Source organism: Panthera onca, chromosome X (genome assembly GCF_046562875.1).
Source record: "Panthera onca isolate mPanOnc1 chromosome X, mPanOnc1 haplotype 2, whole genome shotgun sequence".
Lineage (NCBI taxonomy): Eukaryota > Metazoa > Chordata > Mammalia > Carnivora > Felidae > Panthera > Panthera onca.
In genome coordinates, this window is record NC_138357.1 from 76,266,567 (window position 1) to 76,292,741 (window position 26,175).

At 38.1% G+C, this 26,175-nt stretch overlaps 1 protein-coding gene and 1 long non-coding RNA gene across 15 annotated transcripts in view; one reads left to right on the forward strand and one right to left on the reverse strand.

Annotated features, from left to right (window-relative positions):
• LOC145714572 (uncharacterized) overlaps positions 1–26,175 on the reverse strand; it is a 95,009-nt gene that overhangs the window by 31,724 nt on the left and 37,110 nt on the right. For 3 of the 13 annotated variants that reach the window (XR_014136900.1, XR_014136901.1, XR_014136899.1), the window contains exons 4-5: positions 21,635–23,142; positions 19,867–19,968 (exon numbers count right to left, since the gene is read on the reverse strand). This is a non-coding gene — a long non-coding RNA (uncharacterized LOC145714572). Of the gene's footprint in view, positions 1–11,889; positions 12,979–14,264; positions 14,434–16,319; positions 19,969–21,634; positions 23,143–26,175 lie in introns of those variants that run through there. The other 10 variants (XR_014136890.1, XR_014136896.1, XR_014136902.1 and 7 more) reach the window with 10 other exon arrangements.
• Positions 14,780–26,175, forward strand: part of VSIG4 (V-set and immunoglobulin domain containing 4) — a 40,980-nt gene continuing 29,584 nt past the window's right edge. For both annotated transcript variants that reach the window (XM_081794172.1, XM_081794173.1), the window contains exons 1-3: positions 14,780–14,893; positions 20,711–21,067; positions 21,803–22,084. In XM_081794172.1, the coding sequence (XP_081650298.1) occupies positions 14,839–14,893; positions 20,711–21,067; positions 21,803–22,084 (694 nt within the window). In that variant the 5' untranslated portion in view covers positions 14,780–14,838. The remainder of the gene's footprint in view (positions 14,894–20,710; positions 21,068–21,802; positions 22,085–26,175) is intronic.

The window sequence follows — 26,175 nt, forward strand, 5'->3', positions numbered from 1 at the left end:
CTACCATAGAGAAGCCAGGGAACTCCTTTTAAAACACAAATCAGGCCATGTCATTCCCATGTTCAGATCCCTCCAATCATTCTTTATCCCAGAACAGAAACAAAGGTCCTTTAAAAGACCTAAAAGACCCTGCATGATATGTTCCTCCTCAATCATCCCCTTTCTCACACATTCTCTACAAATTTTCCCCTTCACTCACTCTGCTCTAACCACACCTACTTGCACAAACCAGGCTTGTTTTCTCCTTAGGACCTTTCCATTTACAGTCTTCCAAACTTGGAATTATTTTTCCCCAGATATCTGCCAAGCCTGTTCCCTCACTGTATCAAATCTTTGTTCAAATGTCACTTTCTCATACATGCCACCTTATTAATCTATTAGTTTTATATTACTGCCATAACAAATTACCAAAAACTCAGTCACAGAAAACAACACAAATTTACTATCTCACAGTTCTAGAGGACAGAATTCTGCCACGGATATTATTGAGCTAAAATCAAGATGTCAACAGGGCACCATTTTTTCCTGGAGACTCTAGGGGGTAACCTATTTCCTTCTCAGGTTTTAGAGGCCACCCACATTCTTTGGCAAATGCTTTCCTTCCTCTATCTTCAAAGTCAGCACTGTTATACCTTTTATGATTTTTTTCCATAATAACATTTTCCTCTAACTCTGACTCTTCTGCCTCCCTCTTCCACTTTCAAAGACCCTAGTGATTGCATTGACACTACCTGGATAATCCAAAATAATCTTGATGTTGAAGGAAGCCGATTAACAACCTTAACTCTACCTATAAATATAAGTCTCTCTTGCCAAGTATTCTAGCATATATGTACAGATTCTTGGAATTAATGGACATTTGGGGGGGGGAGTCCAGTATTCTGCCTACCACACTCTCTGCCCCATGACACTTAATTTTAACAGCATGGTACTCATCACCACTTCTCACATTATATCTAGTACTCTTATTTTCTAGTTAAACATGCATGTAATCAAAATTATCAAATAGTTTTATGATGGCTGTTAAAGCATTTCCCCTTCTTCAGAGACAATTATTTTCAAACACTTTAACTGATTTTGGGGGAGATTTTCACTTCATAATTCTAAATAACATCCTTATATTGCTACCCCTCCTTTCATCTTTTATAAAAGATGAGATTCTAGCTCCCATTTTGCTCCCTTTATTCCATTCACCCCAATCCTGCACATACACACTCATGCATATTTCTTGTTTTCCCATTCTTCTAATAAATTCATAAATAATTTTGGTGGTGAAAGCAAGATTTGGCATTTATTTTGCTGAGACTTCATAGCTAAGCTATATTATATATTTTACTTTTATTTTCCATATTTTTAGTTGTTTGTTTAATATCTATCTCTTCCCATTAGAGACTAAGCTCTATGTCTGTTTGGTTTTATATTCCCGGGACCTGGTACAGTATCAGAAATATTGAAGGTACATAATAAGCATTTGTTCAGTACCTACTCTGTGTCTAGTCTCATATGTGGGCTTTTGTACCCAAACCTTGTAAAGCCAGACCTAGCAGGGCTTTTAATGACAAACCATGTCTGTGGTTTTCAAACTATTTAAGTTATAGACCCCTTTCAGACAAAAGACATGTTAGAACCCCAATAGATCTAGCAGATAAAATCAGAATTGTAGTGGTTAATGTGGGTTTAGAGAATTGAAACTGGTAGTATATGGGTAAATGTTTAAAAACAAGCTCTCTGAAGAAAAAAGAAAAAGAAGCCCTTGCTTATGGCATTTGCTGATTTTTGTGATGTAAATTTTCTACCATGGCTGATTTCAAACTATCAACATGATGTTACTGAGCATTGATTTGGGATGAAATATGCACAATTAGTTCTTCAGATTTGATTTGCCTCCAGTACACATTGGTTGAAATAGTCACATAAACCCCCCAATTCTCCCTATAGTGACACTTTTACAGGACTTCTGGGGGTCCCCAGAATGTAGCTTCAAAATCCATGGGTGAATATGACATTGTTAGGATACATATTGGAACACTGAGGCCCAGAGAAGGTGATAAATACAGGCCTCCCCATTCCCATTCCGATGTTTTTTACATTATTATGCTGTCAATAGCCTAATAGTCTCCCATCACCCCACCTCCCATTTTTCCACCTTATTCCATTGGTTTTCTGCCAACAGATTTGGCCCTGAAATACCTCCTTGAACAGCAGTGGCAGCAAGTGCCGGCCACACTCTAAAACCTTCTATAGCTACCATAGAAGCTTATAAGGTTAAGTTGAGGCATCTTGGCTTAGTTTTCAAGACCCGTCACAATCTTCTCAAGGTTTCCCTGTCCTTACCTTTATATATATATATATATACAGCAAGCTAAAGTCTAATTTTCTCCCTCTTTACCAGCATTCTTCTTACCTTTGTTGACTCCAGGCTTTTGTTCTCTTTCTCTCCTTACTTCTTACCTGGAATTCCTTTCCCCTTCTCTTTGCCTAGCAAATGCTAATTAAATCTTACATCCCAGCCCATGATCCAGCTTCTCTGGGGAGCCTTCTTAGATCACTGAAGTTCATGGGATTTGTTAACACGTCACTATTTCCATTATGCAAATTAGATTCTGTTTTTCCCCTGTTCCTTAGTATGTGAGATATTGCTAGTTTGCTTTTAACCAAATCTGCCTACCTTTTAATGTATCTTTTGTTAATATTTATATATTCATATATGTGTGTTTACATGAATGTTCATATGTTTATATGTATGTGTTGTCTGATGTTCTAATTGGTTGGAGGTGTCTGTTTCAATGTTTTTTGTGTGTATGTGTGTGGTTGTGTATATTTATGTGTCTATGTGACGATTTTGTGTGTCTGTATGCTATATACTTCTGCATGTATATTTTGTGTCTTTTGTGTAAATATGCTAATATTTTATGTCTATGGCCATTTCATATATGTGGGTACATCTGTGTGTTTCTGTGCATCTCTGTTTATATGTGGTATTTATGGGTTTATGTGTTTGAGTGTACTTGTGTTCTCAGGCAGGACTTGTGTCGACTTCTTGTTTGCACCACTGCTTCCCTCCAGTTCAGTCAAGCCCAAGGTGCACATGCATAGAGAAGGGTCTTAACTAATGTTTGTACACTAATGAATTATTCCATCTGTCTTTTCAACTGTTTTTTTCTACGATGGTAGGCTTTGGAAGTATAAGTAGGCACAGAGTCACAATAACTTCTGAATACTGGGCTTCAAAAGTTATAGGTTGTTTTCTCTGCTTATCACCATAGTCTGTGAGCTCTTACCATATGTATATTATCATCTCAGGAAGCACTGGGTTTAAAGATAAGGAAAAGGTCAACTCTCTAGATTAACATAACTGCATTTATCCCTCCTTTTCTTTTCAACCACCTCATCATTCTTGGCTCAGTTCAAGTGTAGCCCTAGGGAGTGGAGAAGAAGAACACAGACTTTGGAAATAGACCAACATGAATTGAAAATCTCCTTTCTTACACTTAATAGCTGTGTTATGAGGGAAAGTCCCTTGGTGTCTCTAGACTTTAGTTACCTCAACTAAAAAAAGAAATTCATAATGTTTTCCTTGCAGGGTACAGCCTAAAGATTCGGAGCAGAGTTCTATAAATGGTTTTCATATTATTTCCTCTGGGAAGTCTTTCCATATTGTTCAGTAGATGCTGTCTAAACCATAAGGCTTAAAGCTAAATTAATAATCCACCTTGTATGTACATATGTATGTATGTATGTATGTGTGTCCACTGGTGTGTCCATACATGTGTTCTGACACTATCTATACTAAAATTTAAATAAGCCAAGGGTCATGCCTAAAATTTTCTCTATGTTACAACATTCAGAGAAGGTCTGGAAATACTTCATAAGTGGTCATCAAAGGAATGAAAAAAAAAGAAAAGTGTGATGCTTAACAGTATCATTTTTGGAGACATACAGAGATGGATTTGGATCTTGTCTAAGCAGCAATTGATTTCTTTTCTAACAAGGCAATTGATTTCGTTATTCTAGGCTTCAATGTCATTTGTGAAATGTTGATTTATTTAATTAATTCATTAAAAATACTGTCTATGACTCTTTATGGCACTGTTCTAGGCACCGGGGAATATAGCAGTGAACATGCAAAACAAAATTTCTTCCTTTTGTGAGACTTATATCCCAGAGTGGGAAACAGAAAACAAACAAGTAAACCAGGAAATATATGATACGCCAAGTAGTGGTAAATTTTATAAAGAAAAAGAAAAGCAATATAAGAGAGTAAAGAGTGACAAAAGAAGACCATGACCAGCCACTGTGCAGCCCCCAGTCACATGGCCCCAGCTACCATTGTGAGTAGACCCAAGATATGCCCCACCATCACTGTGCACCACATCCAGTCTTGCACTTTTGGCCACCCCAGCGAACAGACCTAGCCATTGCATCACTTTTGGGGAGCCAGCATAGGACTAGTGGCCCAGCACAAATATTGAAGCACTGCTGCCTCACTCCCATGTTCTCCAACAAGCACACCCCCTCAGAGTTGGCCAGCCTGGGTCCCACTAACACCACAGAGAACAAGCACAGACCACAAAAGGCAGAGTCAATGCAGACATCTGCAATGAAAGTAAAAGTGACTCAGACACAACTGCAGGGGGTGAGCAACAAATAGAATACTGAAATGCCAAGTTCTGTGAACAGGAGACCTGCAAAAAATATTAAAGGGGATTTTTTTAGTGCAAAGGAGACCAAAAGTAACAAAGACAACAAAAGATCAGAAAAAAATTTCCACAAAGAATGACACAACAAAAAATACAATGACAATAAATACATATCTCTGAATAATTACTTTGAATGTAAATGAACTAACCACTTTAATCAAAACATAGGGTGTCATAAATAATAATAATAATAATAATAACAATAAAACAAGACCTATCTATAAGCTGCCTACAAGAGACTTACTTTAGTCCTAAAGGCACCTACAGAATGAAAATGAGGGGATGAAGAAACATTTATCATGCAAATGAATGTCAAAAGAAAGCTGAACTAGGAATACTTAAATAAGACAAACTAGACTTTAAAACAATGATTGGGTGTGCCTGGGTGGCTCAGTCATTTAAGTGTCTGACTCTTGATTTTTGCTCAGGTCATGATCTCTCAGTTCATGAAACTGAGTCTTGCATCAGGCTCAGCACTGAGAGTACATAGTCTGTTAGGGATTCTTTTACCCTCTATCTCTGCCCTCCTCCCACTAATGAGCTCTCTGTCTCTCAAAATAAAGAACTAAACTTAAAAATATACATAATTTAAAAATAACAATAAATAAAAAATAAAGCAAATACTAAAACAAGAGAAAAAGGACAGTATATGATAAAGGGGACAATACAAAAAGAAATCTAACAATTATAGATATTTGTGCACCCAACGTGGTACTACTCAAATATATAAAACAATACCAAACATAAAGGAACTCATTAATAATAATATAATAACAGCAGAGGATTTTAACACACCACTGACATCAATCAACAGATCATCTATAGAATAGATCAACAAGGAAACACTGGCTTTAAATAACACCCTAAACTAGATGGACTTAACAGTTATATTCAGATAATTCCATCTTAAAGCAGCAGAATGCACATTCTTTTCAAGTGCACATGGAAAATTCTCCAGAATACATCACACATTAAGTCACAAATCAGGCTTCAACAAATAAAAAAAAGATTAAAGTCATGCCATGCACCTTTTCTGACCACAAAGTTATGAAACTAGAAGTCAATCACAAGAAAACATCTGAAAACAATACAAATACATCATGTTTAAACAACATCTTAGTAAACAATGAAAGGGTTAACCATGAAATTAAAAAATAAATTTTCCATGTATTTAAAAAAATACATGGAAAAATGTAAATGAAAACACAACAGTCCAAACCCTTTGGAATGCAGCAAAAGTGGTCCTAAGACGGAAGTATATAACAATATAGGCTTACCTCAATAAGCACAAGAAATCTCAAATAAACAACCTAAGTTTTCACCCAAAGGAGCTAGAAAAAGAACAACAAATGAAGTCTAAAGTCAGCAGAAGGAAGAAAATACCAAATATTAGAGCAGAAATAAATGATACAGAAACTAAAAAATAATAATAAAACTGATAAATGAAATAAGGAGCTGATTTCTTTGAAAAAAAATTGATAAACCTCTAGCCAGACATATCAAAAGAGAGAAAGAGAGAGAGAGAGAGAGAGAGGACACAAATAAATGAAATCACAGATGAGAGAGGAGAAATACCTGACAAACATGGAAATACAATCATAAAAGAATACTAAGAAAAACTGTGTGTCACGTTTAAAGCAGAGATAATACCTATCCTTCTCAAGCTATTCCAAAAAATAGAAAGGGAAGGAAAACTTCAAGACTCATTCTATGAAGCCAGTATTACTTTGATTCCTAAACCAGACAGAGACCCAGTAAAAAAAAGAGAACTACAGGCCAATATCCCTGATGAATATGGATGCAAAAATTCTCAATAAAATACTAGCAAATCTAACTCAAAAGCATATAAAGAATGATTCACCATGATCAAGTGGGATTCATTCCTGGGATGCAGGGCTGGTTCAACATTCGCAAATCAATCAACATGATAAATCACATTAATAAAAGAAAAGATAAGAACCATATGATCCTGTCAATCGATCCAGAAAAAGCATTTGACAAAATCCAGCACCCTTTCTTAATAAAAACCCTTGAGAAAGTCGGGATAGAAGGAACATACTTAAACATCACAAAAGCCATTTATGAAAAGCCCACAGCTAACATCATCCTCAATGAGGAAAATTTGAGAGCTTTTTCCCTGAGATCAGGAACACGACAGGGATGTCCGCTCTCACCACTGTTGTTTCACATAGTGCTGGAAGTGCTAGCATCAGCAATCAGACAACAAAAGGAAATCAAAGGCATCCAAATTGGCAAAGATGAAGTTAAGCTTTCGCTTTTTGCAGATGACATGATATTATACATGGAAAATCCGATAGACTCCACCAGAAGTCTGCTAGAACTGATACATGAATTCAGCAAAGCAACAGCAATAATGCAAAGCAATAATGCAAATAAATGCAATAAAGCAAAGCAATAATGAAGCAACAGAAAGACAAATAAAGAAACTGATCCCATTCACAATTTCACCAAGAAGCATAAAATACCTAGAAATAAATCTAACCAAAGATGTAAAAGATCTGTATGCTGAAGACTATAGAAAGCTTATGAAGGAAATTGAAGAAGATATAAAGAAATGGAAAAAAAATTCCCTGCTCATGGATTGGAAGAATAAATACTGTTAAAATGTCAATACTACCCAAAGCTATCTACACATTCAATGCAGTCCCAATCAAAATCGCACCAGCATTCTTCTTGAAGCTAGAACAAGCAATCCTAAAATTCGTATGGAAACACAAAAGGCCCGGAATAGCCAAAGTAATTTTGAAGACGACCAAAGCAGGAGGCATCACAATCCCAGACTTTAGCCTCTACTACAAAGCTGTCATCATCAAGACAGCATGGGATTGGCACAAAAACAGACACATAGACCAATGGAATAGAATAGAAACCCCAGAACTAGACCCAAAAACGTATGGCCCACTAAAATTTGACACAGCAGGATAGAACATCCAATGGAAAAAAAGACAGTCTCTTTAACAAATGGTGCTGGGAGAACTGGACAACAACATGCAGAAGGATGAAACTAGACCACTTTCTTACACCATTCACAAAAATAAACTCAAAATGGATGAAGGACCTGAATGTGAGACAAGAAACCATCCAAACCTTAGAGGAGACAGCAGGAAAAGAACTCTCTGACCTCAGCTACAGCAATTTCTTACTTGACACATCCCCAAAGGCAAGGAAATTAAAAGCAAAAGTGAACTATTGGGACCTCATGAAGATAAAAAGCTTCTGCACAGCAAAGGAAACAACCAACAAAACTAAAAGGCAACCAACGGAATGGGAAAAGATATTTGCAAATGACATATCAGGCAAAGGGCTAGTATCCAAAATCTATAAAGAGCTCACCAAACTCCACACCTGAAAAACAAATCATCCAGTGAAGAAATGGGCAGAAAACATGAATAGACACTTCTCTAAAGAAGACATCCGGATGGACAACAGGCACATGAAAAGATGCTCAACGTCGCTCCTCATCAGGGAAATACAAATCAAAACCACACTCAGATATCACCTCACGCCAGTCAGAGTGGCCAAAATGAACAAATCAGGAGACTATAGATGCTGGAGAGGATGTGGAGACACGGGAACCCTCTTGCACTGTTGGTGGGAATGCAAATTGGTGCAGCCACTCTGGAAAGCAGTGTGGAGGTTCCTCAGAAAATTAAAAATAGACCTACCCTATGACCCAGCAATAGCACTGCTAGGAATTTACCCAAGGGATACAGGAGTACTGATGCATAGGGGTACTTGTACCCCAATGTTTATAGCAGCACTCTCAACAATAGCCAAATTATGGAAAGAGCCTAAATGTCCATCCACTGATGAATGGATAAAGAAATTGTGGTATATATACACAATGGAGTACTACGTGGCAATGAGAAAGAATGAAATATGGCCTTTTGTAGCAACTGGATGGAACTGGAGAGTGTGATGCTAAGTGAAATAAGCCATACAGAGAAAGACAGATACCATATAGTTTCACTCTTATATGGATCCTGAGAAACTTAACAGAAACCCCTGGGGGAGTGGAAGGAAAAAAAAAAGAGGTTAGAGTGGGAGAGAGCCAAAGCATAAGAGACTCTTAAAAACTGAGAACAAACTGAGGGTTGATAGGGGGTGGGAGGGAGGGAAGGGTGGTTGAGAGTATTGAAAGGGTATCTTTTGGGATGAGCACTGGGTGTTGTATGGAAACCATTTTGACAATAAATCTCATATATTATAAAAAAATTAAAAAAAGAAAAACTGTGTGCCAACAAATTAGACAACCTAAAAGAAATGAATAAAATCCTAGAAACATAAACTACCAAAAACGAAACAGGAGGAAATAGACAACCCGAACAGACCAATAACCAGAAAAGACAATGAGTCAGTCATCCAAAAAATTCCAAAAAACAGAGGTCCAGGCAACATGCCTTCACAGGAGATTTCTAACAAACATTTAAAGTTTATACCTTACCTTCCCAAACTATCCCAAAAGTAGAAAAGAAAGGAAAACTTACAACTTCATTATTTGAAGCCGGCAGTACTCTGATACCAGAACCAGATAAAGACTCCACTAAAAAGAGAACTACAGGCCAATATCCCTTATGAACACAGATGCAAAAATTCTCAATAAAATACTAGCAAACCAAATCCACCAATACGTTAAAAAAATAATTCACCACAATCAAATGGGATTTATTCCTGAGTTGCAATTGTTGTTCAATATGTGCAAATCACAATAAGAGAAAAGATAAAAATTTTATAATCATTTCAGTAGATGCAGAAAATATTTGCTAAAGTACAACATTAATTCATGATAAAAACACTAAACAAGGTAGGTTCAGAGTGAACATACCACAACATAATAAAGGCCATATATGAAAAACATGCAGTAAAAATCATCCTCAATGAGGAAAAACTGAGAGTTTTTTTTTCTCTACAGCTATGGATGAAACAGGGATATCCACTCTTACCACTGTTATTTAACAAAGTACTTGAAGTCCTAGAGATAGTAATCAGACAACAAAAAGAAATAAAAGACATCCAAAATCAGTAAGGGAGAAATAAAACTTCCATTATTTGCAGATGACATGGTATTCTACATAGAAAACCTGAAAGACTCCACCCAAAAACTGCTAGAATTGATACATGAACTCAGTAAAGTTTCAGGATACAAAATCAAAGTACAGGAATCTGTTGCATTTCTGTACACCGATACTGAAGCAGCAGAAATTGAAATTTAAAAATAAATCCCATTTACAACCACACCAAAAATAACAAGATATCTAGGAATAAACCTGACCAAAAAAGTGAAAGATCTGTGCTATGAAAAGTATAAAGTGCTAATGAAAGAAACTGAGGATCAAACAAGGAAATGGAAAGACATTCCACGCTCATGGAAGAACAAATACTGCCAAAATATCTACACACTATCCAAAGAAATCTACACATTTAATGCAATCCCTATTAAATAACACCAGCATTTTTCACACAGATAGAAAACTCCTAAAATTTGTATGGAACCACCCACTCACATCAAATACCTTAAATAGACAAAGCAATCTTGAAAAGAGAAAAACAAATCTGCAGGCATCAAAATTCCAGACTTCAAGTTATATTGCAAAGCTTTAGTGATCAGCACGGTACGGTACTGACACAAAAAAATAGACACATACATCAATGGAACAGAATGAAAATCCCAGGAATGAACCCACAATTATATGGGCAGTTAACCTTCAAAAGGCAGGAAATAATATTCAATGGGAAAAAGACAATCTATTCAACAAATGATGTTGGGGAACCTGGATAGCCACATGCAGAAAAATGAAACTGGAACACCTTTTTTACACTATACACAAAAATAAATTCAAAATGGATAAAAGGCCATTTCATTGTCTTTCAAAAAATGTGAAACAGGAAACCTTCAAAATGCTAGAGGATAACACAGGCAGTAACCTCTTTGACATCAGCTATAGCAACTTTTTTTGGATATGTCTACTGAGGCTAGGAAAACAAAAGAAAAAATAAACTATTGAGATTTCATCAAAGTGAAAACCTTCTCCATAGTGAAGGAAGCATTTAATAAAACTAAAAGGCAAATGGAATGGGGGAAGATATTTGCAAATGACATATCTGATAAAGGGTAGGTATCCCAAATATTTAAAGAACTTATAAAACTTAACACTCCCACAAAAATCTCAACACTGAAAAAATCCAATTTAAAAATGTGCAGAAGACATGAACAGATATTTTTCCAAAGAAGACATCAAGATGGGCAACAGACACATGAAAAGATGTTCAACATCACTGATCATTAGGAAAATGCATTTCAAAACTACAATGGACTATCACTTTACATCTGTGAGAATGGTAAAATCAACAACACAGGAAACAACAGGTATTGGTGAGGATGTAGAAGAAGTGGAACCCTCTTGCAATGTTGGTGGAATGCAAACTGGTGCAGCTCCTCTGGGAAACAGTATGGAGGTTCCTCAAAAAGTAAAAATACAACTATCCTATGATCCAGCAATTGCACTGGTAGGTATTTACCCAAAGAATTACCAAAATATTAATTCAAAGGGACACATGCACTCTTATTTTTTTTTCTAGAGCATTATTTACAATAACCAAGATATGTAAGCAGCCCATGTGTCCATCCCAGATGAATGACTAAAGAAGATGTTGTATTTATATACCATGCAATACTATTAAGCCATTAAAAATAATGAAATCTTGCCATTTGCAGCAACGTGGATGGAGCTAGAGAGTATTATGCTAAGTGAAATAAGTCAGGCAGAGAAACACAAATACCATATGATTTCACTCATATATGGAATTTAAGGAACAAAACAAATGAGCAAAGGAGAAAAAGAGAGAGAGAGATAGGCACACTACGAAACAGACTCTTAACTATAGAGAAAAACTGATGGTTCCTAGCGGGGGGGTGGGTGAGAGGATGGGTTAAAAAAAATAGGTGATGGGGATTAAGGAGTGCACTTGTCTTGATGAGCACAGGGTGATGTTTGGAGCTTTTGAATTACTACATTGTACACCTGAAACTAATATAGTGCTGTATGTTGACTGAATGGAATTAAAATTAAAACTTAAAAAAGTAATATAATTGTAATATATATAGTATATATAAATAGTATATAATTTTATTTAAATATATGATATATATAAATAAAAATATACAATATTTTTATAATATAAAAATGTTAAAAATAGAACTACCCTAGGATCCAGAAATTGCACTACTGGGTATTTACCCAAACAATATAAAAACATCAATTTGAAGGGACATATGCACCCCTATATTTATAACAGTATTATTTACAATAGTCAAGATATGGAAGCAACCTAAGTATTCATTGATTGAGGAATGGATAAAGAAGATGTGATATATATCCATATATCCGCAATGGAATATTATTCATCCATAAGGAAGAATGAAATGTCCCTTGTCACGTGCAATGACATGGATAGAGCTAGAGAGTATAATGCTAAGTGAAATAAGTCAGATAAAGACAAATACAATATGATTTTGCTCATATGTGGAATTAAAGAAACAAAAAGTAAAACAAGCAAAGGGAAAGAGAAAGAAATCTAGAAGCAGACTCAATTATAGAGGAGAAACTGATGGTTACTAAAGGGGAGTTGGGTGAGGCAGCATTAAATAGGTGATGAGGATTAAGGAGTGCACTTGCTGTGATGAGCACCAGATGTCTTATGGAAGTGTTGAATCACACTATTATCCACATGAAACTAATATAACACCATATATTAACTAAATGGAATTAAAACAAAAATTGGAAAAAAAGGAAAGAAAACAATATTTTTTATTAAATATGCCTCTGTGCTTGAGGGGGAAAAAATAAAAGAGCAACAGAAGAGACATAAGAGTAAGTGCAATACCCACCATGAAAGTACCAAATGATATAATCCAAAAAAGTGCTTAGTACAGTTCATGGAAGAGTAAATGATCAAGAAGTATTAGCTATCATTGTTATAGTCGTTATTGTATGTATGGTGCAGTTTGATTTTTAAAAATCAGAAACTACGTAAACATCAAGTCTAATAGCGCTCATGTTACAATTGGGGAAGCTGAAGTTCAGATTTAACTTGCTCAAATGCTCAGAATGAAGTAGATGCAGAACTAGGCTTCTTGACTTCCCCTTCAGTGTTCTTCTCAGGGTTACTGATCTCAACTGTAGGACAGGAATTCTTCCCCAGAGAAAGGCTGTGCATGTTTCCCAGGAAATTTCTTTATCTTCACATCTATAAACTCCTGAGAAGAGGCAAGAGGCAGTTCAAAAATACACTTACCAGGGACCCTGTGTGGCTCAGTTGGTTAAGTATCCAAACCTTGATTTCAGTTCAGGTCATGATCCCTTGGTCGTGGGATTGAGCCTCATATCAGGCTCTGTGGTGACAGCCCGCTTGGGATTCTCTCTCTCCCTCTATCTCTCTGCCCCTCCCCAGTTCTCTGTCTCTGTCTCTGTCTCTCTCTCTCTCTAAAATAAATAAATAAACATAAAATAAAAACAGTCACCAGGCCAGACAAATTAACACCATTTCAATGGGACATGGATTTTTGGTAGGCTCTTCATCAGGAAAGACTGTAAAGGAGAAGTGTGTGTGTGTGTGTGTGTGTGTGTGTGTGTGTGTGTGTGTTGGTAGTGGTGGTAGGGTATTAGTTCTAAAATACAAAAGGAGGGATCTCCAAAATTCAGGGTTCGTTGTGTGAGGACCCAATGGAAATCAATGACTGGAAGTTCAAATGAGGTGGACTGAACCAAAAATCAAAGGACAACCATACAAGAGGAATTGAATCTGGGAGGCAGAGGTGCTTGACAGAATTCCATGAAATAATAATATTAGACTCAAGAAATGCTGGAGTCTCCTCTTAGCCTTTGTCAAGTCCCAAATCACCTGTATATAACTACCCCTTGGGAATCATGTATAGGAGATAATGTCTGTCCTTGGGGTCTTACCATTTCTACGAAGTTCACCCCTTCTCTGATCAAGGCCTCTCTTATTCTTCCAATCAAAAACAAAAACAAAAACCATAAAAGCAAAGGCCGAGGTTAGACTTTACTTATATTTTGGTATGAATTTATTGGATATGTTTCTCCTTTTGAAGGTGTTTATATTTTCAAAGCTTGGTAGACTATGAGCAGTGCCAAACCTAAGGGTAGACTGCTGGTGAACTTACAGCTGCTCTGGGGTCTATGAAGAGAAGCAGTTAAGCTTGGAAGCTTAATTCCTCTCTCTCTCTTGCTAGTCATAGACATATAGCAATTGAAAATTATTGAAAAGTTCAACCTAATAGAGCATACCACTACAGGTCAATTGACAAGTACACTGGATGTTAAACTTAACTTTCCCTTAAATAAATAAATAAATAAATAAACAAAGAAGCAAACAAACAAACCCTAATGAGCACTTATGGGAATATTTACCACCAAAGAAGTGGAGCTATTGGAGGAAGTGATTCAAAAAGCTTCCCAAATGTGAGACATAGGGATATATATCCCCATAACGACTTTATCCATGGGCTTGCCAATTACTTACGTTTTGATTTACAGAAATCTCTTTCATACGTTTAATCTCTTGTACTCTGAAGCCCACAGGCACCCACTGCCAAAACTCTGTTCGTTTGCACAGGCGTATCAGGCAGGAGTTAAAGGTGTGACTGCTAAATATTGCATAGGCCAGTAATGTTGATCTCTCCTCCCTGGGCCTACCAGAAAGGAAAATATCTCTATAGTAGAGGGAGAAAACTCATACCCAAAGGTCATCCCCAGCCTCAGAGTCTTGTGGAAGAAACACAAAATAAATACATCCTGGGAGATCAAAGACCAGAAAGCCTTATTGGCTCCAGGGAAAGTCAAATCAATACCCTAACAGGGGGAGGAATTGCTTCACTCACCCTGAACCTCCAATACCAGGCAGGGGAGGGAGGGAGTACTCACATGACTTGTGCTGAAATAGGGAAGGAAGGAGAATGTGAGATGAGACTGGGAGTCCAAGTGAGAGATATAGAGAAGGAAGGGAAGTAAGCAGGCACAGAAGCTGACAGCCATCATAAGTTCAAGCCTTTGACAGCAGGAGGCTGGAATAAAGGAAAAAACTGTCTAAAGCTGTGATGAGGCTCTTACTGGACCTCCTGCTCCTGGGCCACCTAACAATGGTCACCTATGGTAAGGAAGGAAATTGCTATCTGGCCGCTACTGCTGTCACAGGCAAAAGGCTGGGGTGTGGGGATTGAATGGCTACTGAGGAAAGCCTATTCCTGCTGAATAGGTGAGTATTCTCAAACAGTGCTACAGACTCTCTCAGTTTGGGGCAGCTGAAGACTACTGAAGAAGCTAGAAGGTAAGTTTGGGTAGAAATTAAAAAGGATCCTCTCGAAAATATCCACATGATTTTCTAGTACTTGTCATATCTCAGGGACATTAAGAAGGTGCCCAATGCCACCCAAATCCTTCCTCCATCTTCTTTCACCTGAAATTCTGCCATTATACCTTAACTCCTCTATTTCTAGGTCTTGATCCCTGTTAAGATATATAAGCTTCAAGGAAGGAATGTTGCCCAAGAGTTATATAGGATCTTAAAAGTAATCTAGACCCATTTTTCATAGTTATGAACAAGTGCTCAAAATATCTGTTTACATAATTCCAGACATTGAGAGTTTACCACTTCCCCAGACTATCTAGTCTGTGCAAGAGTAGTTCCAAATGTTAGAAGTTCTTCCTTGTGTTGAACTAAATCCACTTCCTTGTGACTTCCATCCTAAAGCCCCAGCTCTATTTCTTGGAGACACAAAGAACATATCTACTCCCTTGATGTTGTGACAGCCCTTTAGAGTTCTGAGGACAGACACCATGTCCCTTTGATTTATCTCTTCTCCAAAATAAACAAGCCCTAGCTTCTTCAATTGCTATTCATAGGACTTGGTGGTTTCTTACCACCTCTTGCGGTAGCTCCTTTCCCTGTGAATATGGCCCAGTTTGTCCAGGCTACTTGGGGGAAATTAATGCTGGGTATATATCCTAAAAGAAGTCTGGCTATCCCATAGAAGCATTATTTCCTTGGGTATTCCCCCATTCTCATTTATATCCCTGAGAATTGAGACAGACTTTTAGGTAACTAAGCATGAGTAATAGATAAGTGAAACCCAAGATAGGGCAAATCGGTTCTTGCTGCATCTCTGCTTGTTCCATATCTTTAGAGGGAGAGGATGGATGGATGTTAGGTTGGTGTCCCTTTGTGGTCAGGAAGAACTCAGTTTTTCATAACAGACTCAAATTATGCTAATCTATCCTGGGCCTTTGTGACCCATCGGAATCTAGAGCCTCAAAGCTAAAAGAGATACTAAATCGAGTTACCTGAGAGGACAAGAATGTGCTCCAGGCCACAGAGCATTAGTGGCAGAGTTAATTTTCCTAAATAATAGTGCTTTTTAAAAATGGCAATATTTCATCATCTGCCAGGTTTTAGAGTACACCTTTCTACCTTCTCCAAATCTGTTGTTTTTAGCAGAGACTTACAGAAGCAGGACTCGGGCTCAGGGTAACATTCTGTACATGTTAAAGTTAAGTTGTGTCTGTTCACGTGAGTACTCTCATGTATATTGTTCCTTCTTCTGCCTGTGAGGTCCTCTAGACATGGAAGCAGAACTTTCTTTTGTGTGGAGTGTTTAACACTATAGATCTAGATCTCAGGACATACTGAATGGCCAATAACACCTTCCCTCTCCCTGGATCTCAGTGTCTCCAGCCTACTGTACAGTGATTATATCAGTTTGGCTGGCCTTATAGGGCCTCTAGGGGCCAGAATCAGCTGCTGGGTCAAAGACACATGTTGAAATAATAATAATAATGATAATAATAATAATAATAATAATAATAAATATTTTCACTTTATAAACATTATAAACATTTTATTAACAGCTATTATCTAAGCCAAGAGACAACCCAAGAGAGGGAGAGAGGCCACACATGAGGGTGTGGGGTTATGGGAAGATCCCACTCTCTGTGTGATGGTGAGAGGAGGAAGATTTAAAAAAGGACCTAACATTGGCCCTATAAAGGAACTCTTGCCCAGAAAACTAAGCTTTTCCTTTATTTAGGACTATTATACAGGCCCTGCATTTTGCTTTTCTAAGTCCAGTTCCTAGAACAAGTATTGTCCCCTGTTTCTCAAATTAAACTCTTTTCAACAAAGCCCCTTGAGTCAATGCCTAGCCCAGGTCTTTCTCCTGTAGAGGGATAATATTTAGAGAAAATTCAGTTTTTCCCTGAGAAAACAGAGTAAGACTCTGAAGGCCTGGGAAACACTTTTCAGAAAATAGCCAGCAGATGGAATTTTTTTTTTCAGCAAGTCAAATCAAGCAACTTTAAACCATGTCAAGTAAGGGTTACTAATTTCAGTTGTGGCTAGTGGTTTAATAAGGTAAGAAGGCAGTGTAGCATCCGAAAGCCTTTCTTCTTAAATCCCTAGGCCCAGTTCAGCCCCTGCTTTCTGTGTAACTTTTAGATAAGCATCTTTCTTTCTCTTGGCTTTCCTACATGTACCATGAGGAAATGCAACCAAAAGCTCTTGCAGCTATGCCATTCTAAAAGTCTCAAATTCTATACTTCCTGGTACCTCAATCCCTGTCAAAGCAAGTGCTTTGCCATTTGGTGGTTTTCACGGATCCATAAAAGGCAGAGCATTCCCCCAGGAGGTGAGAGTTTCCTGAAATAGATTTTCCCTACCCAGTCTTCCAGGAAAGTCATCTATATTGCTTAATTTGATCAACATTTCACATTGGCTTCCAAACAAGTCCTGTTGATATTTATACAGGCTACTTTATCCTTTCTGGCTCCTTACAATCCATAGATGGCCTATTTCCTGCTCATAACTTGGTAGGCTCCCCCAGGTTGGTGAGGGCAGCCGCTTACCTTCTCATGTGCTAACTCCTCCTTCAGGTCATCATTAAAACTGAAAATGATATAAACTAATTAATCTTTCCTCTGGAGAAGACATATAGAGGACTTCTGCAAGATAAGAGGAATCAAAACAAATATGAAAAGTTTCTCTTGAGGCATGAGACAGGACTGGCAATTATCTACCACCTACTGAATGCCATCCATTATGTTAGGTGCTTTCACACCTAAAAGCTCATTTGATCTTCAAATAGCCCTGAATGGAAGGTTTATTGTTGTCTCCATTTTATTGATAATGACCTGAATCTCAGACAGGTTTAGAAATTTACTCCAGGTCACACAGAGACATGGTGACACAGGTCACATGTTATGATAGACCTTGGACTTCGATTGGTGTTGTTCTTCTTACTACATCATGCTGTTATTCATTATTCTCCTGATCTCATTAGGTGCTTCTATTCAGTGTTTCTCTAGGCTCTCTGAGAATCACAAGGAAAGCTGGCAGGTGAAAGTCAATTCTATTGAGGTTACCTTCACTTTGGAGATCAGAATACATAATGTACAATGTATTTTTTGTGTGTGTGATGCTCTATGCCTACCATACACTCTGTCTCTGTGCTACTAATGAAGCAGGAGGAAGAGGGGAAAACAAGAAAAAGAAGGAAGAAGAATAGAAACCAGATGGAAGGACGGGTTGAAGGTAGTAAAGAAGAAAGGAGAGGGGAAGAAAAAAGTAAAAGGGGAAAAAATATGTAATTCTTAGAACTATTGTTTCTAACTCTGTCCCATGCCCTTATTCTGGAATGTGGAAGTAAAGCCCAACCAATTCTTTTTTTTTCTTTTTCTTTTCTTTTCTTTTCCTCCTTTGTCTTCTTTTTTTCAAGTAGGCTTCATGCCCAGCATGGAGCCCAACACACGACTTGAACTCACAACCCTGAGATCAAAACCTGAGCTGAGATCAAGAGTCAGACGCTTAACTGACTGAGCCTCCCAGGTGCCCCAAGCCCAATCTACTTTTAGAAGTGACTTTCAAGATTGAGAAATTGAGATTGGCTATTCATATTCTTGATAGACCACAGTGGGCTCTGTGAGATTCCCCAGGAAGTTCCCAGAAATGGTAATGTAAGCCAGTCCTTGCAGTTCCCTAAAGTCCCCCAAGAGGGAAGGCATACATACATATAGACAAAGGCATGTTCAGCTGTTCCAAATGTCCTCACAGCAGAATGCTGCTTTGTTGTCCAGGAGAAAAGTGTGAGAATGCTTTTCAGAAGAGGGGAGACAGATTTGGGGGAGCTGGAAGATTATTGGGAAAGAGCACATTAAACTGAGAGGCTCAGATGGTTTTCATGGGACTTAAGGCCCCATATGTGTGTTTGCAAGTGACACGTGTGTGTTCATGATGATGATAAGCTGTATTTGCATACATATGGAGGCCTACGCTAACAATAGCACAGTGAAACTCACCACCGCCTGGTGATAGTTCACCACCAGCTAGAAAATGTAATTATTTAACTTCCATTTCCATTACAATTAGTATTGAACCATCTAGGATTGGAAGGTACCTTAAAGAGTAATACTGTCCAAGACATAAACAAAGCTCAGAATTTCCCCCTGACAACTTAGTCCATCAATAAACAGATATGGATAATTATAAAGTTCATTTTTAGGGCAAACCAAAATCCACCCCTATTATGCTCCCATTCATGGGTTTGAGTTCTGCTTCCTGCACAATCTGAAACCCTCCAGAGAATATGTGGTGGATTTAACAACATGGACTCATGTTTGTTTATTCTTTTCTACTCAAGGCTTTTATCTTGTCCAAAATATGCTAGTTATGCTCTAAGAATTTCTGCTGAAGGCACAGACTAGAGACTTGACTTTAGTCTCCCCACTGATAGAAGCCCTGGTACTTGGCAATAAATTCTGGGAGGATGCCCCCATCCTGTATTCCATCTCTTTGACTGAAGCATGGGAATCTGAGCTACATAAAAGGCTTTTATTCAGTTACATCTCACAGTTTCAAGCTCATTCTTCTAGTACAGACATAAATAAATTGTCTAAATTCAATCCCTCACTCTTGGTCAGATTTAAGTAAAACACAAAGTCTTCAAAATACAACTTTATGAATGGAAATTTCTAAAGGGAAGTGATGGGTCTCTCAATACCCCCAACTCACCTTCCCCATGTTTCCTTCCCCAGCATTCCAAGGATCAATCTCCTTTTGTTCCTACTACCATCCTTACCATAGCCAGCTCTAGGATCTTATTCATATCCTTTTCTTCTCCAGACATTTTCCTCTCCATTACCCCTTGGGATGGGATTTTCCAATGTACCTTTGGTGAAACCTAAGAGAAAGCAAAAATAAAGAAAAAGAAATCAGGAAAAAAGTCAGGCTTTTAACAGCAAGTTTCAAAGTTAACAATAACTAATGAATTTATTAAACAGGAGTACATTTCACACATGTTTCCACCCTCAGAGTTGCCCTTTTCAGCAACCTTCCTCCCTTCTAGAGAAGAGCTTAGGGATGGGGACCCAAAAACTGAGCCCTTCTGTGGAGCAATGGGGAGTAAGCAGGGAATATGGCCCTTTCTTTCTTAGCCCTGAAGCCCCCATATTTCTCCAGGTACATAATTACATAATAAAATATCCCAAACACAGCTATTTAGCATTTGCTCCTACACTTCTTTTGGAAAATGTTGAAAGAAGCTTTTTTTAATAGACTTACAGAATTTCACAGTTTGAAGAATCCTTAGAGATCATTCCATTCAAACTCTCTACATTATAGATAAGAAAACGGGTCCTCATGGTGAAAATTGACTTACCCAGAGTCATCTCACAGCAAGGTAGTGACAAGAAAAGGACTTGAAACTGAAAAAAGCTAACGTGTTAAGAGCTTTCCTTCTGAGAACAGGTTCTGATTGATAGGAAGGCTGGCAGGGAACAAAATGACACATCAATCTGAAAGTATTATGGAAGGAAATTTGAGAGGTGTTTCTCAGAAGCCTCTTGAGATCTGCCACTTCTATCCTAGCTTCCAGATGGGTGGGCTATCTATGTCTGCTTTCTTCCTCTGTTTCTCCTCTTCAGGCCATCCCATCCTGGAAGCACCTGAGAGTGTGACAGGGCCTTGGAAAGGGGATGTAAATATTCCATGCACCTATGGTCCTCTGCAAGGTTACACTCAAGTCTTGGTAAAGTGGCTGGTACAACGTGACTTGGACCCAGTCACCATATTTCTACATGATTCCTCTGGAGACCATATCCAGCAAGCAAAGTACCGAGGCCGCCTACAAGTGAGCCACAAGGTTCCAGGAGATGTGTCCCTCCAACTGAATACCCTGGAGATGGATGACCGGAGCCACTACACATGTGAAGTCACTTGGCAGACCCCTAATGGTAACCAAGTGGTGAAAGATAAGATCATTGAGCTCCGCGTCCAGAAAGGTGAGTCACTGTGGGGGTAGGAAAGCACTAATAGATGAAGGCCAAATAAAGGGCTATAATCTTAGAAAACCTTGATAAACCCAGGGAATTTTGTCTACTTGTATACAGACTCTTTTCAGTTATATGTGCTAATCAAGAGAAGTGGACAGGCATAAGATCATCAGGGTCACCACTCTTATAGTATAATTTAAGAAGTGTTGAAAAGGGCTCCTCGTCTTCAAATATTTACCCCTTGAAGTTTCCCAGAAGTTCCAGCATCCACACTCTGGTTGCCCTCCTTGGGTTATGGGTCTTAAAACTCATGAAAATGAGTATATCTTTCTAATCATAATATTGGAGAGTAACTAGAGGTTGACAGAAAAGCTCTGGGGAAAGGAATGCTGGGGTCAGCCAAGATAAATATTGCTGACTTGACAATTTATGAAAGCCTGCCCTGGTAATCCAAAATTGCAGATAATCCAAAAACTCAATCTACTGATGCCTAAAAAAAATCTCTATACATTTAAAAAAAATCAGTTGATTTTTAATTCCAGATAATCCCCAACCCCAGATAACACAAAACAGTACCTAATCGTCCAAAGAAAGATTTTTTTTCTTCTCTCCCAAGTCAAGAGCCCCTTTTAGTTCCCTTTGCAGATATATACTTGTTCCTATACACAGGAAGCATGACTCAGCCTTATCTTCACGTATCCTTGTAACTTCTCAGAGCCTCCCCTCTTGTCTTCCCTTTTGCAGTCTCTGTTTCCAAGCCCACAGTGACGACTGGCAGTGGCTATGGCTTCACAGTACCCCAGGGAATGAGGATTAGTCTTCAATGCCAGGCTTGGGGTTCTCCTCCCATCAGTTATGTTTGGTATAAGGAACAGACTGTCACTCAAGAACCCATCAAAGTAGTAGGCTCGAGTACCTTACTCTTCAAGCATGCTGTGGTGGCTGACTCCGGCTCCTATTTCTGTACTGCCAAGGGCCGGGTAGGATCTGAGCAGCGCAGTGACATTGTGAAGTTTGTGGTCAAAGGTGAGCAATCCTTTCTTTTGGAGATCTTTTCAATTACAGTCCTTGTAATGGAGATATCTTTATTCCATAGAAGACAGTTTGTGTGTATGGAGGGGGGTGGTGTCCTGGGTTGTGCAATCACAGAGAAAGAAAAATTCTGAACTGATAATCACAAGGCTGGAGACAATGCCTGTCATGTTGTGGGTTAAGAAGACAAAGAGGGTAATGGGGAAAGTGACATTCACTAGGTAATTCATATTTTGCAGACACAATTCACAAGAACTCAACAGACATTTTATAATTGATTCCCACATCTATCTCATGAGATAGCTATCATCAGCCTAATTTTATGGAAGAAATGGAAAATCAGAAAGGGAAATATATTTGCCCAGGAGCTCACAGATAGAAAGTTCAAGTTGGAACTTGCATGAAGATGGCATACTCTTTCCATTACATCTAATTGTCTCTTATGTTTGAATCTTTATTAGCTCCCGGACACCCTTTGGAATCTATTTTTGTTGTTGTTATTTTCTTTCTTTCTTTTTTTTTTTTTTTTTGTATAGTTGACACACAGTGTTACATTATTTCAGGTGCACAACATAGTGAATTGACATGTTTATACATTATGCTATGTTCACTACAAGTGCAGCTACTATTACATCACTATTACAATATCATTAACTACATTCCTTTTACTGTGCTTTTATCCTCTTTTATTTCCTAACTGGAAGCCTGTATCTCCCATTCCTCTTCACACATTTTTCCCATCTTCCCACACTCCTACCCTCTGGCAACCATCAGTTTGTTCTCTGTGTCTATACATTTAATTCTGCTTTTTAAAATTCATTTTTAGATACCATATGAGTGAAATCATATGGTATTTGTCTTTCTCAGTCTGACTTATTTCACTTACCATAATATCCTCTATGTCCATCCATGTTGTCTCAAATGGCTTGATTGTATCCTCTTTTATGGCTATTTAACATTCCATTGTACATATATACACCACTTTTTCCGTATCCATTTGTCTATCCATGGACACTTATGTTGCTTCCATATCTTGGCTAGTGTAAATAATGCTGCAATAAGCATAGAGGTGCATATATATCTTTTCAAATTAGTGTTTTCATATTCTTTGGGTAGATTCCCAATAGCAGAATTAATGGGTCATATAGTATTTCTACTTTTATTTATTTATTTATTTTTGAAAAGACTCCATGCTGTTTTTAACAGTGCCTGTACCAGTTAACATTCTCACCAGCAGTGTATGAGAGTACCTTTTTCTCCACATCTTCACCAACACTTGTTATTTCTTGTCTTTTTGATTTTAGCCATTATAACATTTTTCTTTTTCTTTGTTTTGTTTAGTGAGGATTTTTTTGTTATTTTGTTGTTTGTGTTTGGTTTTGCTTCATGAAATAAAGCCCAGATATCTACATACTGTTTTTTTTTTTTATACCACCACCCCCCTTCCATCTTCTTCTAAAGTCAAATGAAAGTTCTGGTTGATGTCTCTGATTGACTCTGGTAAATCAAGGTCTGGCTGTTTCTTACAGAATTATCCTGGGAGCACAACAAATTATGTACATAAAGGCTGCAGGTTGGGGTTTAAACGGCCATCCCAGCAGTGGTATGTCTAAATGCATCTTGTTGCCTTCCAAGACATCTCCTTGGAAGGGAGGATGTTTATTCCAACAAGGCTGCCATTGCCCAAAACATGTTGGGAACTAACTAACTTTTAGGGACTTATCCTCTGAGCCACCTAAAAATTATTATCCTCAGAAGATAGCTCTGTATAAGGAAAATGAGCAAGCTGGCTCTCACTCACTATTTGGATTAGGAGATTAATGTTGGTTTGAGACTCCTTTGTTTTCTTGAAAGAATTTATTTCCCAAAGTTGAGTTGTAATGAGTATGTGTGTGTATGTTTTGGTCTGTTAGTTGTTGGGGGAACAAGGGCAGTCTGACTCTTAGAGAATTACATGGCCCAGTTCTCTGAGAGTTGACAAATGGTCAGGCAGAGAGGGCAGAACATGACCAGAAAGTCCAAGAAAGTATACTTCATAAAGCGATAGTTGAAAATTCTCACTTTTCTGTGAGTTAGTTCCTAGCCCATCTGGGAAGGACCTTGCTTACAACCAATCAACCTGTCCATTCCTTATCAAAGTTTATGCTTACAGGCAACAAAAATTGTTAGGCACTATTTATCATTGTCCTTTACTGATGAGAAAGGAAAATGAGACTCAGAGAAGTTACTCTCAGTCTTGCACCCTTCTCTGCTCTGTGAGCCTTCACCTTCTTTCTGCACCTCAACCTGGTTCCATGATTCTGGTTGCATTTTATCTCTGACCTACATAGCTCTAAATCCTCATTCCTCTGCATTACACTCTATGCCATTCCTCACTTATGATATAGCTCTGGATGCCATGCCTTTCTTCACATTCAGACAGCTAAGCTTTGATTTTAAAAAAATGCAGAGACGGGTGCCTGGGTGGCTCAGTCAGTTGAGCATGCGACTTTGGCTCAGGTCATGATCTCACAGTCTGTGAGCTTGAGCCCCGCATCGGGCTCTGTGCTGACAGCTCAGAGCCTGGAGCCTGCTTCAGATTCTGTGTCTCCCCCTCCTTCTGCCCCTCCCCCACTCATGCTCTCTCTCTCTCTCTCTCTCTCTCTCTGTCAAAAATAAATAAACATTAATTACATTTTTACTGTAGAGATGCTTTGGTCTCAGTTATCAGTTTACTTTCATGTTCTGTGACATCCACTGCCTATCCCCATACTGTTTACCAACTTGTGAATTTTTGTCCCATTCCTGATAGCAGCTGTTGAGAACACTTTTACTCTATTTTAAGCCTCCAGTTCGGCTCTCATAACATGAGAGAATACCCAGATCCCTCTCAGATGTGAATTCTCTCAACTACCCTCTCTGTCTTGACATTTCCCTACCAATTCCTTCTTGGATCAGAGTAAAATATGCCTTTCTCTCCACAGCAAACCCTCCATCTGTGCTTTTAACCTCAGCTAATCTAACTTTCTGACCCGCCTATTGAGTCATCACTAACCTCCAAATTATGAAAATTTTAGACCTTTTCATTCACACTCATCCTCTTCAACATCAGTGTAACAGTTAACATTCCTTCCTTCTCAAAGGTCTTTCAAATTCTATCAGCACCACCATTCTCTCTTGGTTCTCCTAAGAGCTATCTGACTGATCCTTCTAAGACCCCTCTGCTGGCTTTTCCTTAATTTATCTCTTGGATCATAAATGTTGTCAAAGACCTAGTTTGAAGCTTCAGCAACATCTTTAACTTTCTTCTCCCCTTCCATTTCAAATAATCATCAATATCACCAAGTGCTGTGAATTCAACTACTGAATCAGCTCTCTTATTAAGCTCCTCTTTTCTTTTCCAATACCCTCATTAGTTTCATCATATTTTTTCTTGAACAATTTCTGGGGAATGGAAATAAGGAGAGTGTCAGTTTTTTTTTTCCAATCGCCTTTTAAATGACTTCTCTATGTCCATCCATTCACACCAAACCATCAACTAAATCATCATTTATTGAGTATCTATTCTATGTCATGAGATATAAAATCCATGAGGGTCCAGCAAAGTACTTGGCATATAGGAAGCACTTAATGGATATTTGTAAATGAATAGACAAAATATACCACTCCTTCACCTTCAAAAACCTCACCACACTGTTGTCAGAATTATTTTTGCAAAATTTAGATTGGGCAATGTTTATTCCTTCCTCAGAAACTTTCCGTTGCTCCACATGGACACTTCTACAAAAAACAAAGCCTAAACTCCCTTAGTCTGTTCCCAGACAACCTATCCAGACTTATCTTTTCACATCTGTAACATAAAGTGCTGTTCTTCCTACCTGCAATTTTCTTCCTTCTTCTTAGTCTAAAGAAATTCTATCCACCTCCATTGACATCTTTTTGTCAATGAGATATACTTTGCATACTATAAAATTCAACATTTAAATGAATATGATTCAGTGGTTCAGATAGTTGCACAGTCATCACCATTATCCAATTCAAGAGCATTTTAAACACTCCAAAAGGAACCACGATGTTCTTTAAGCAATCACTCTCATCCTCCATTC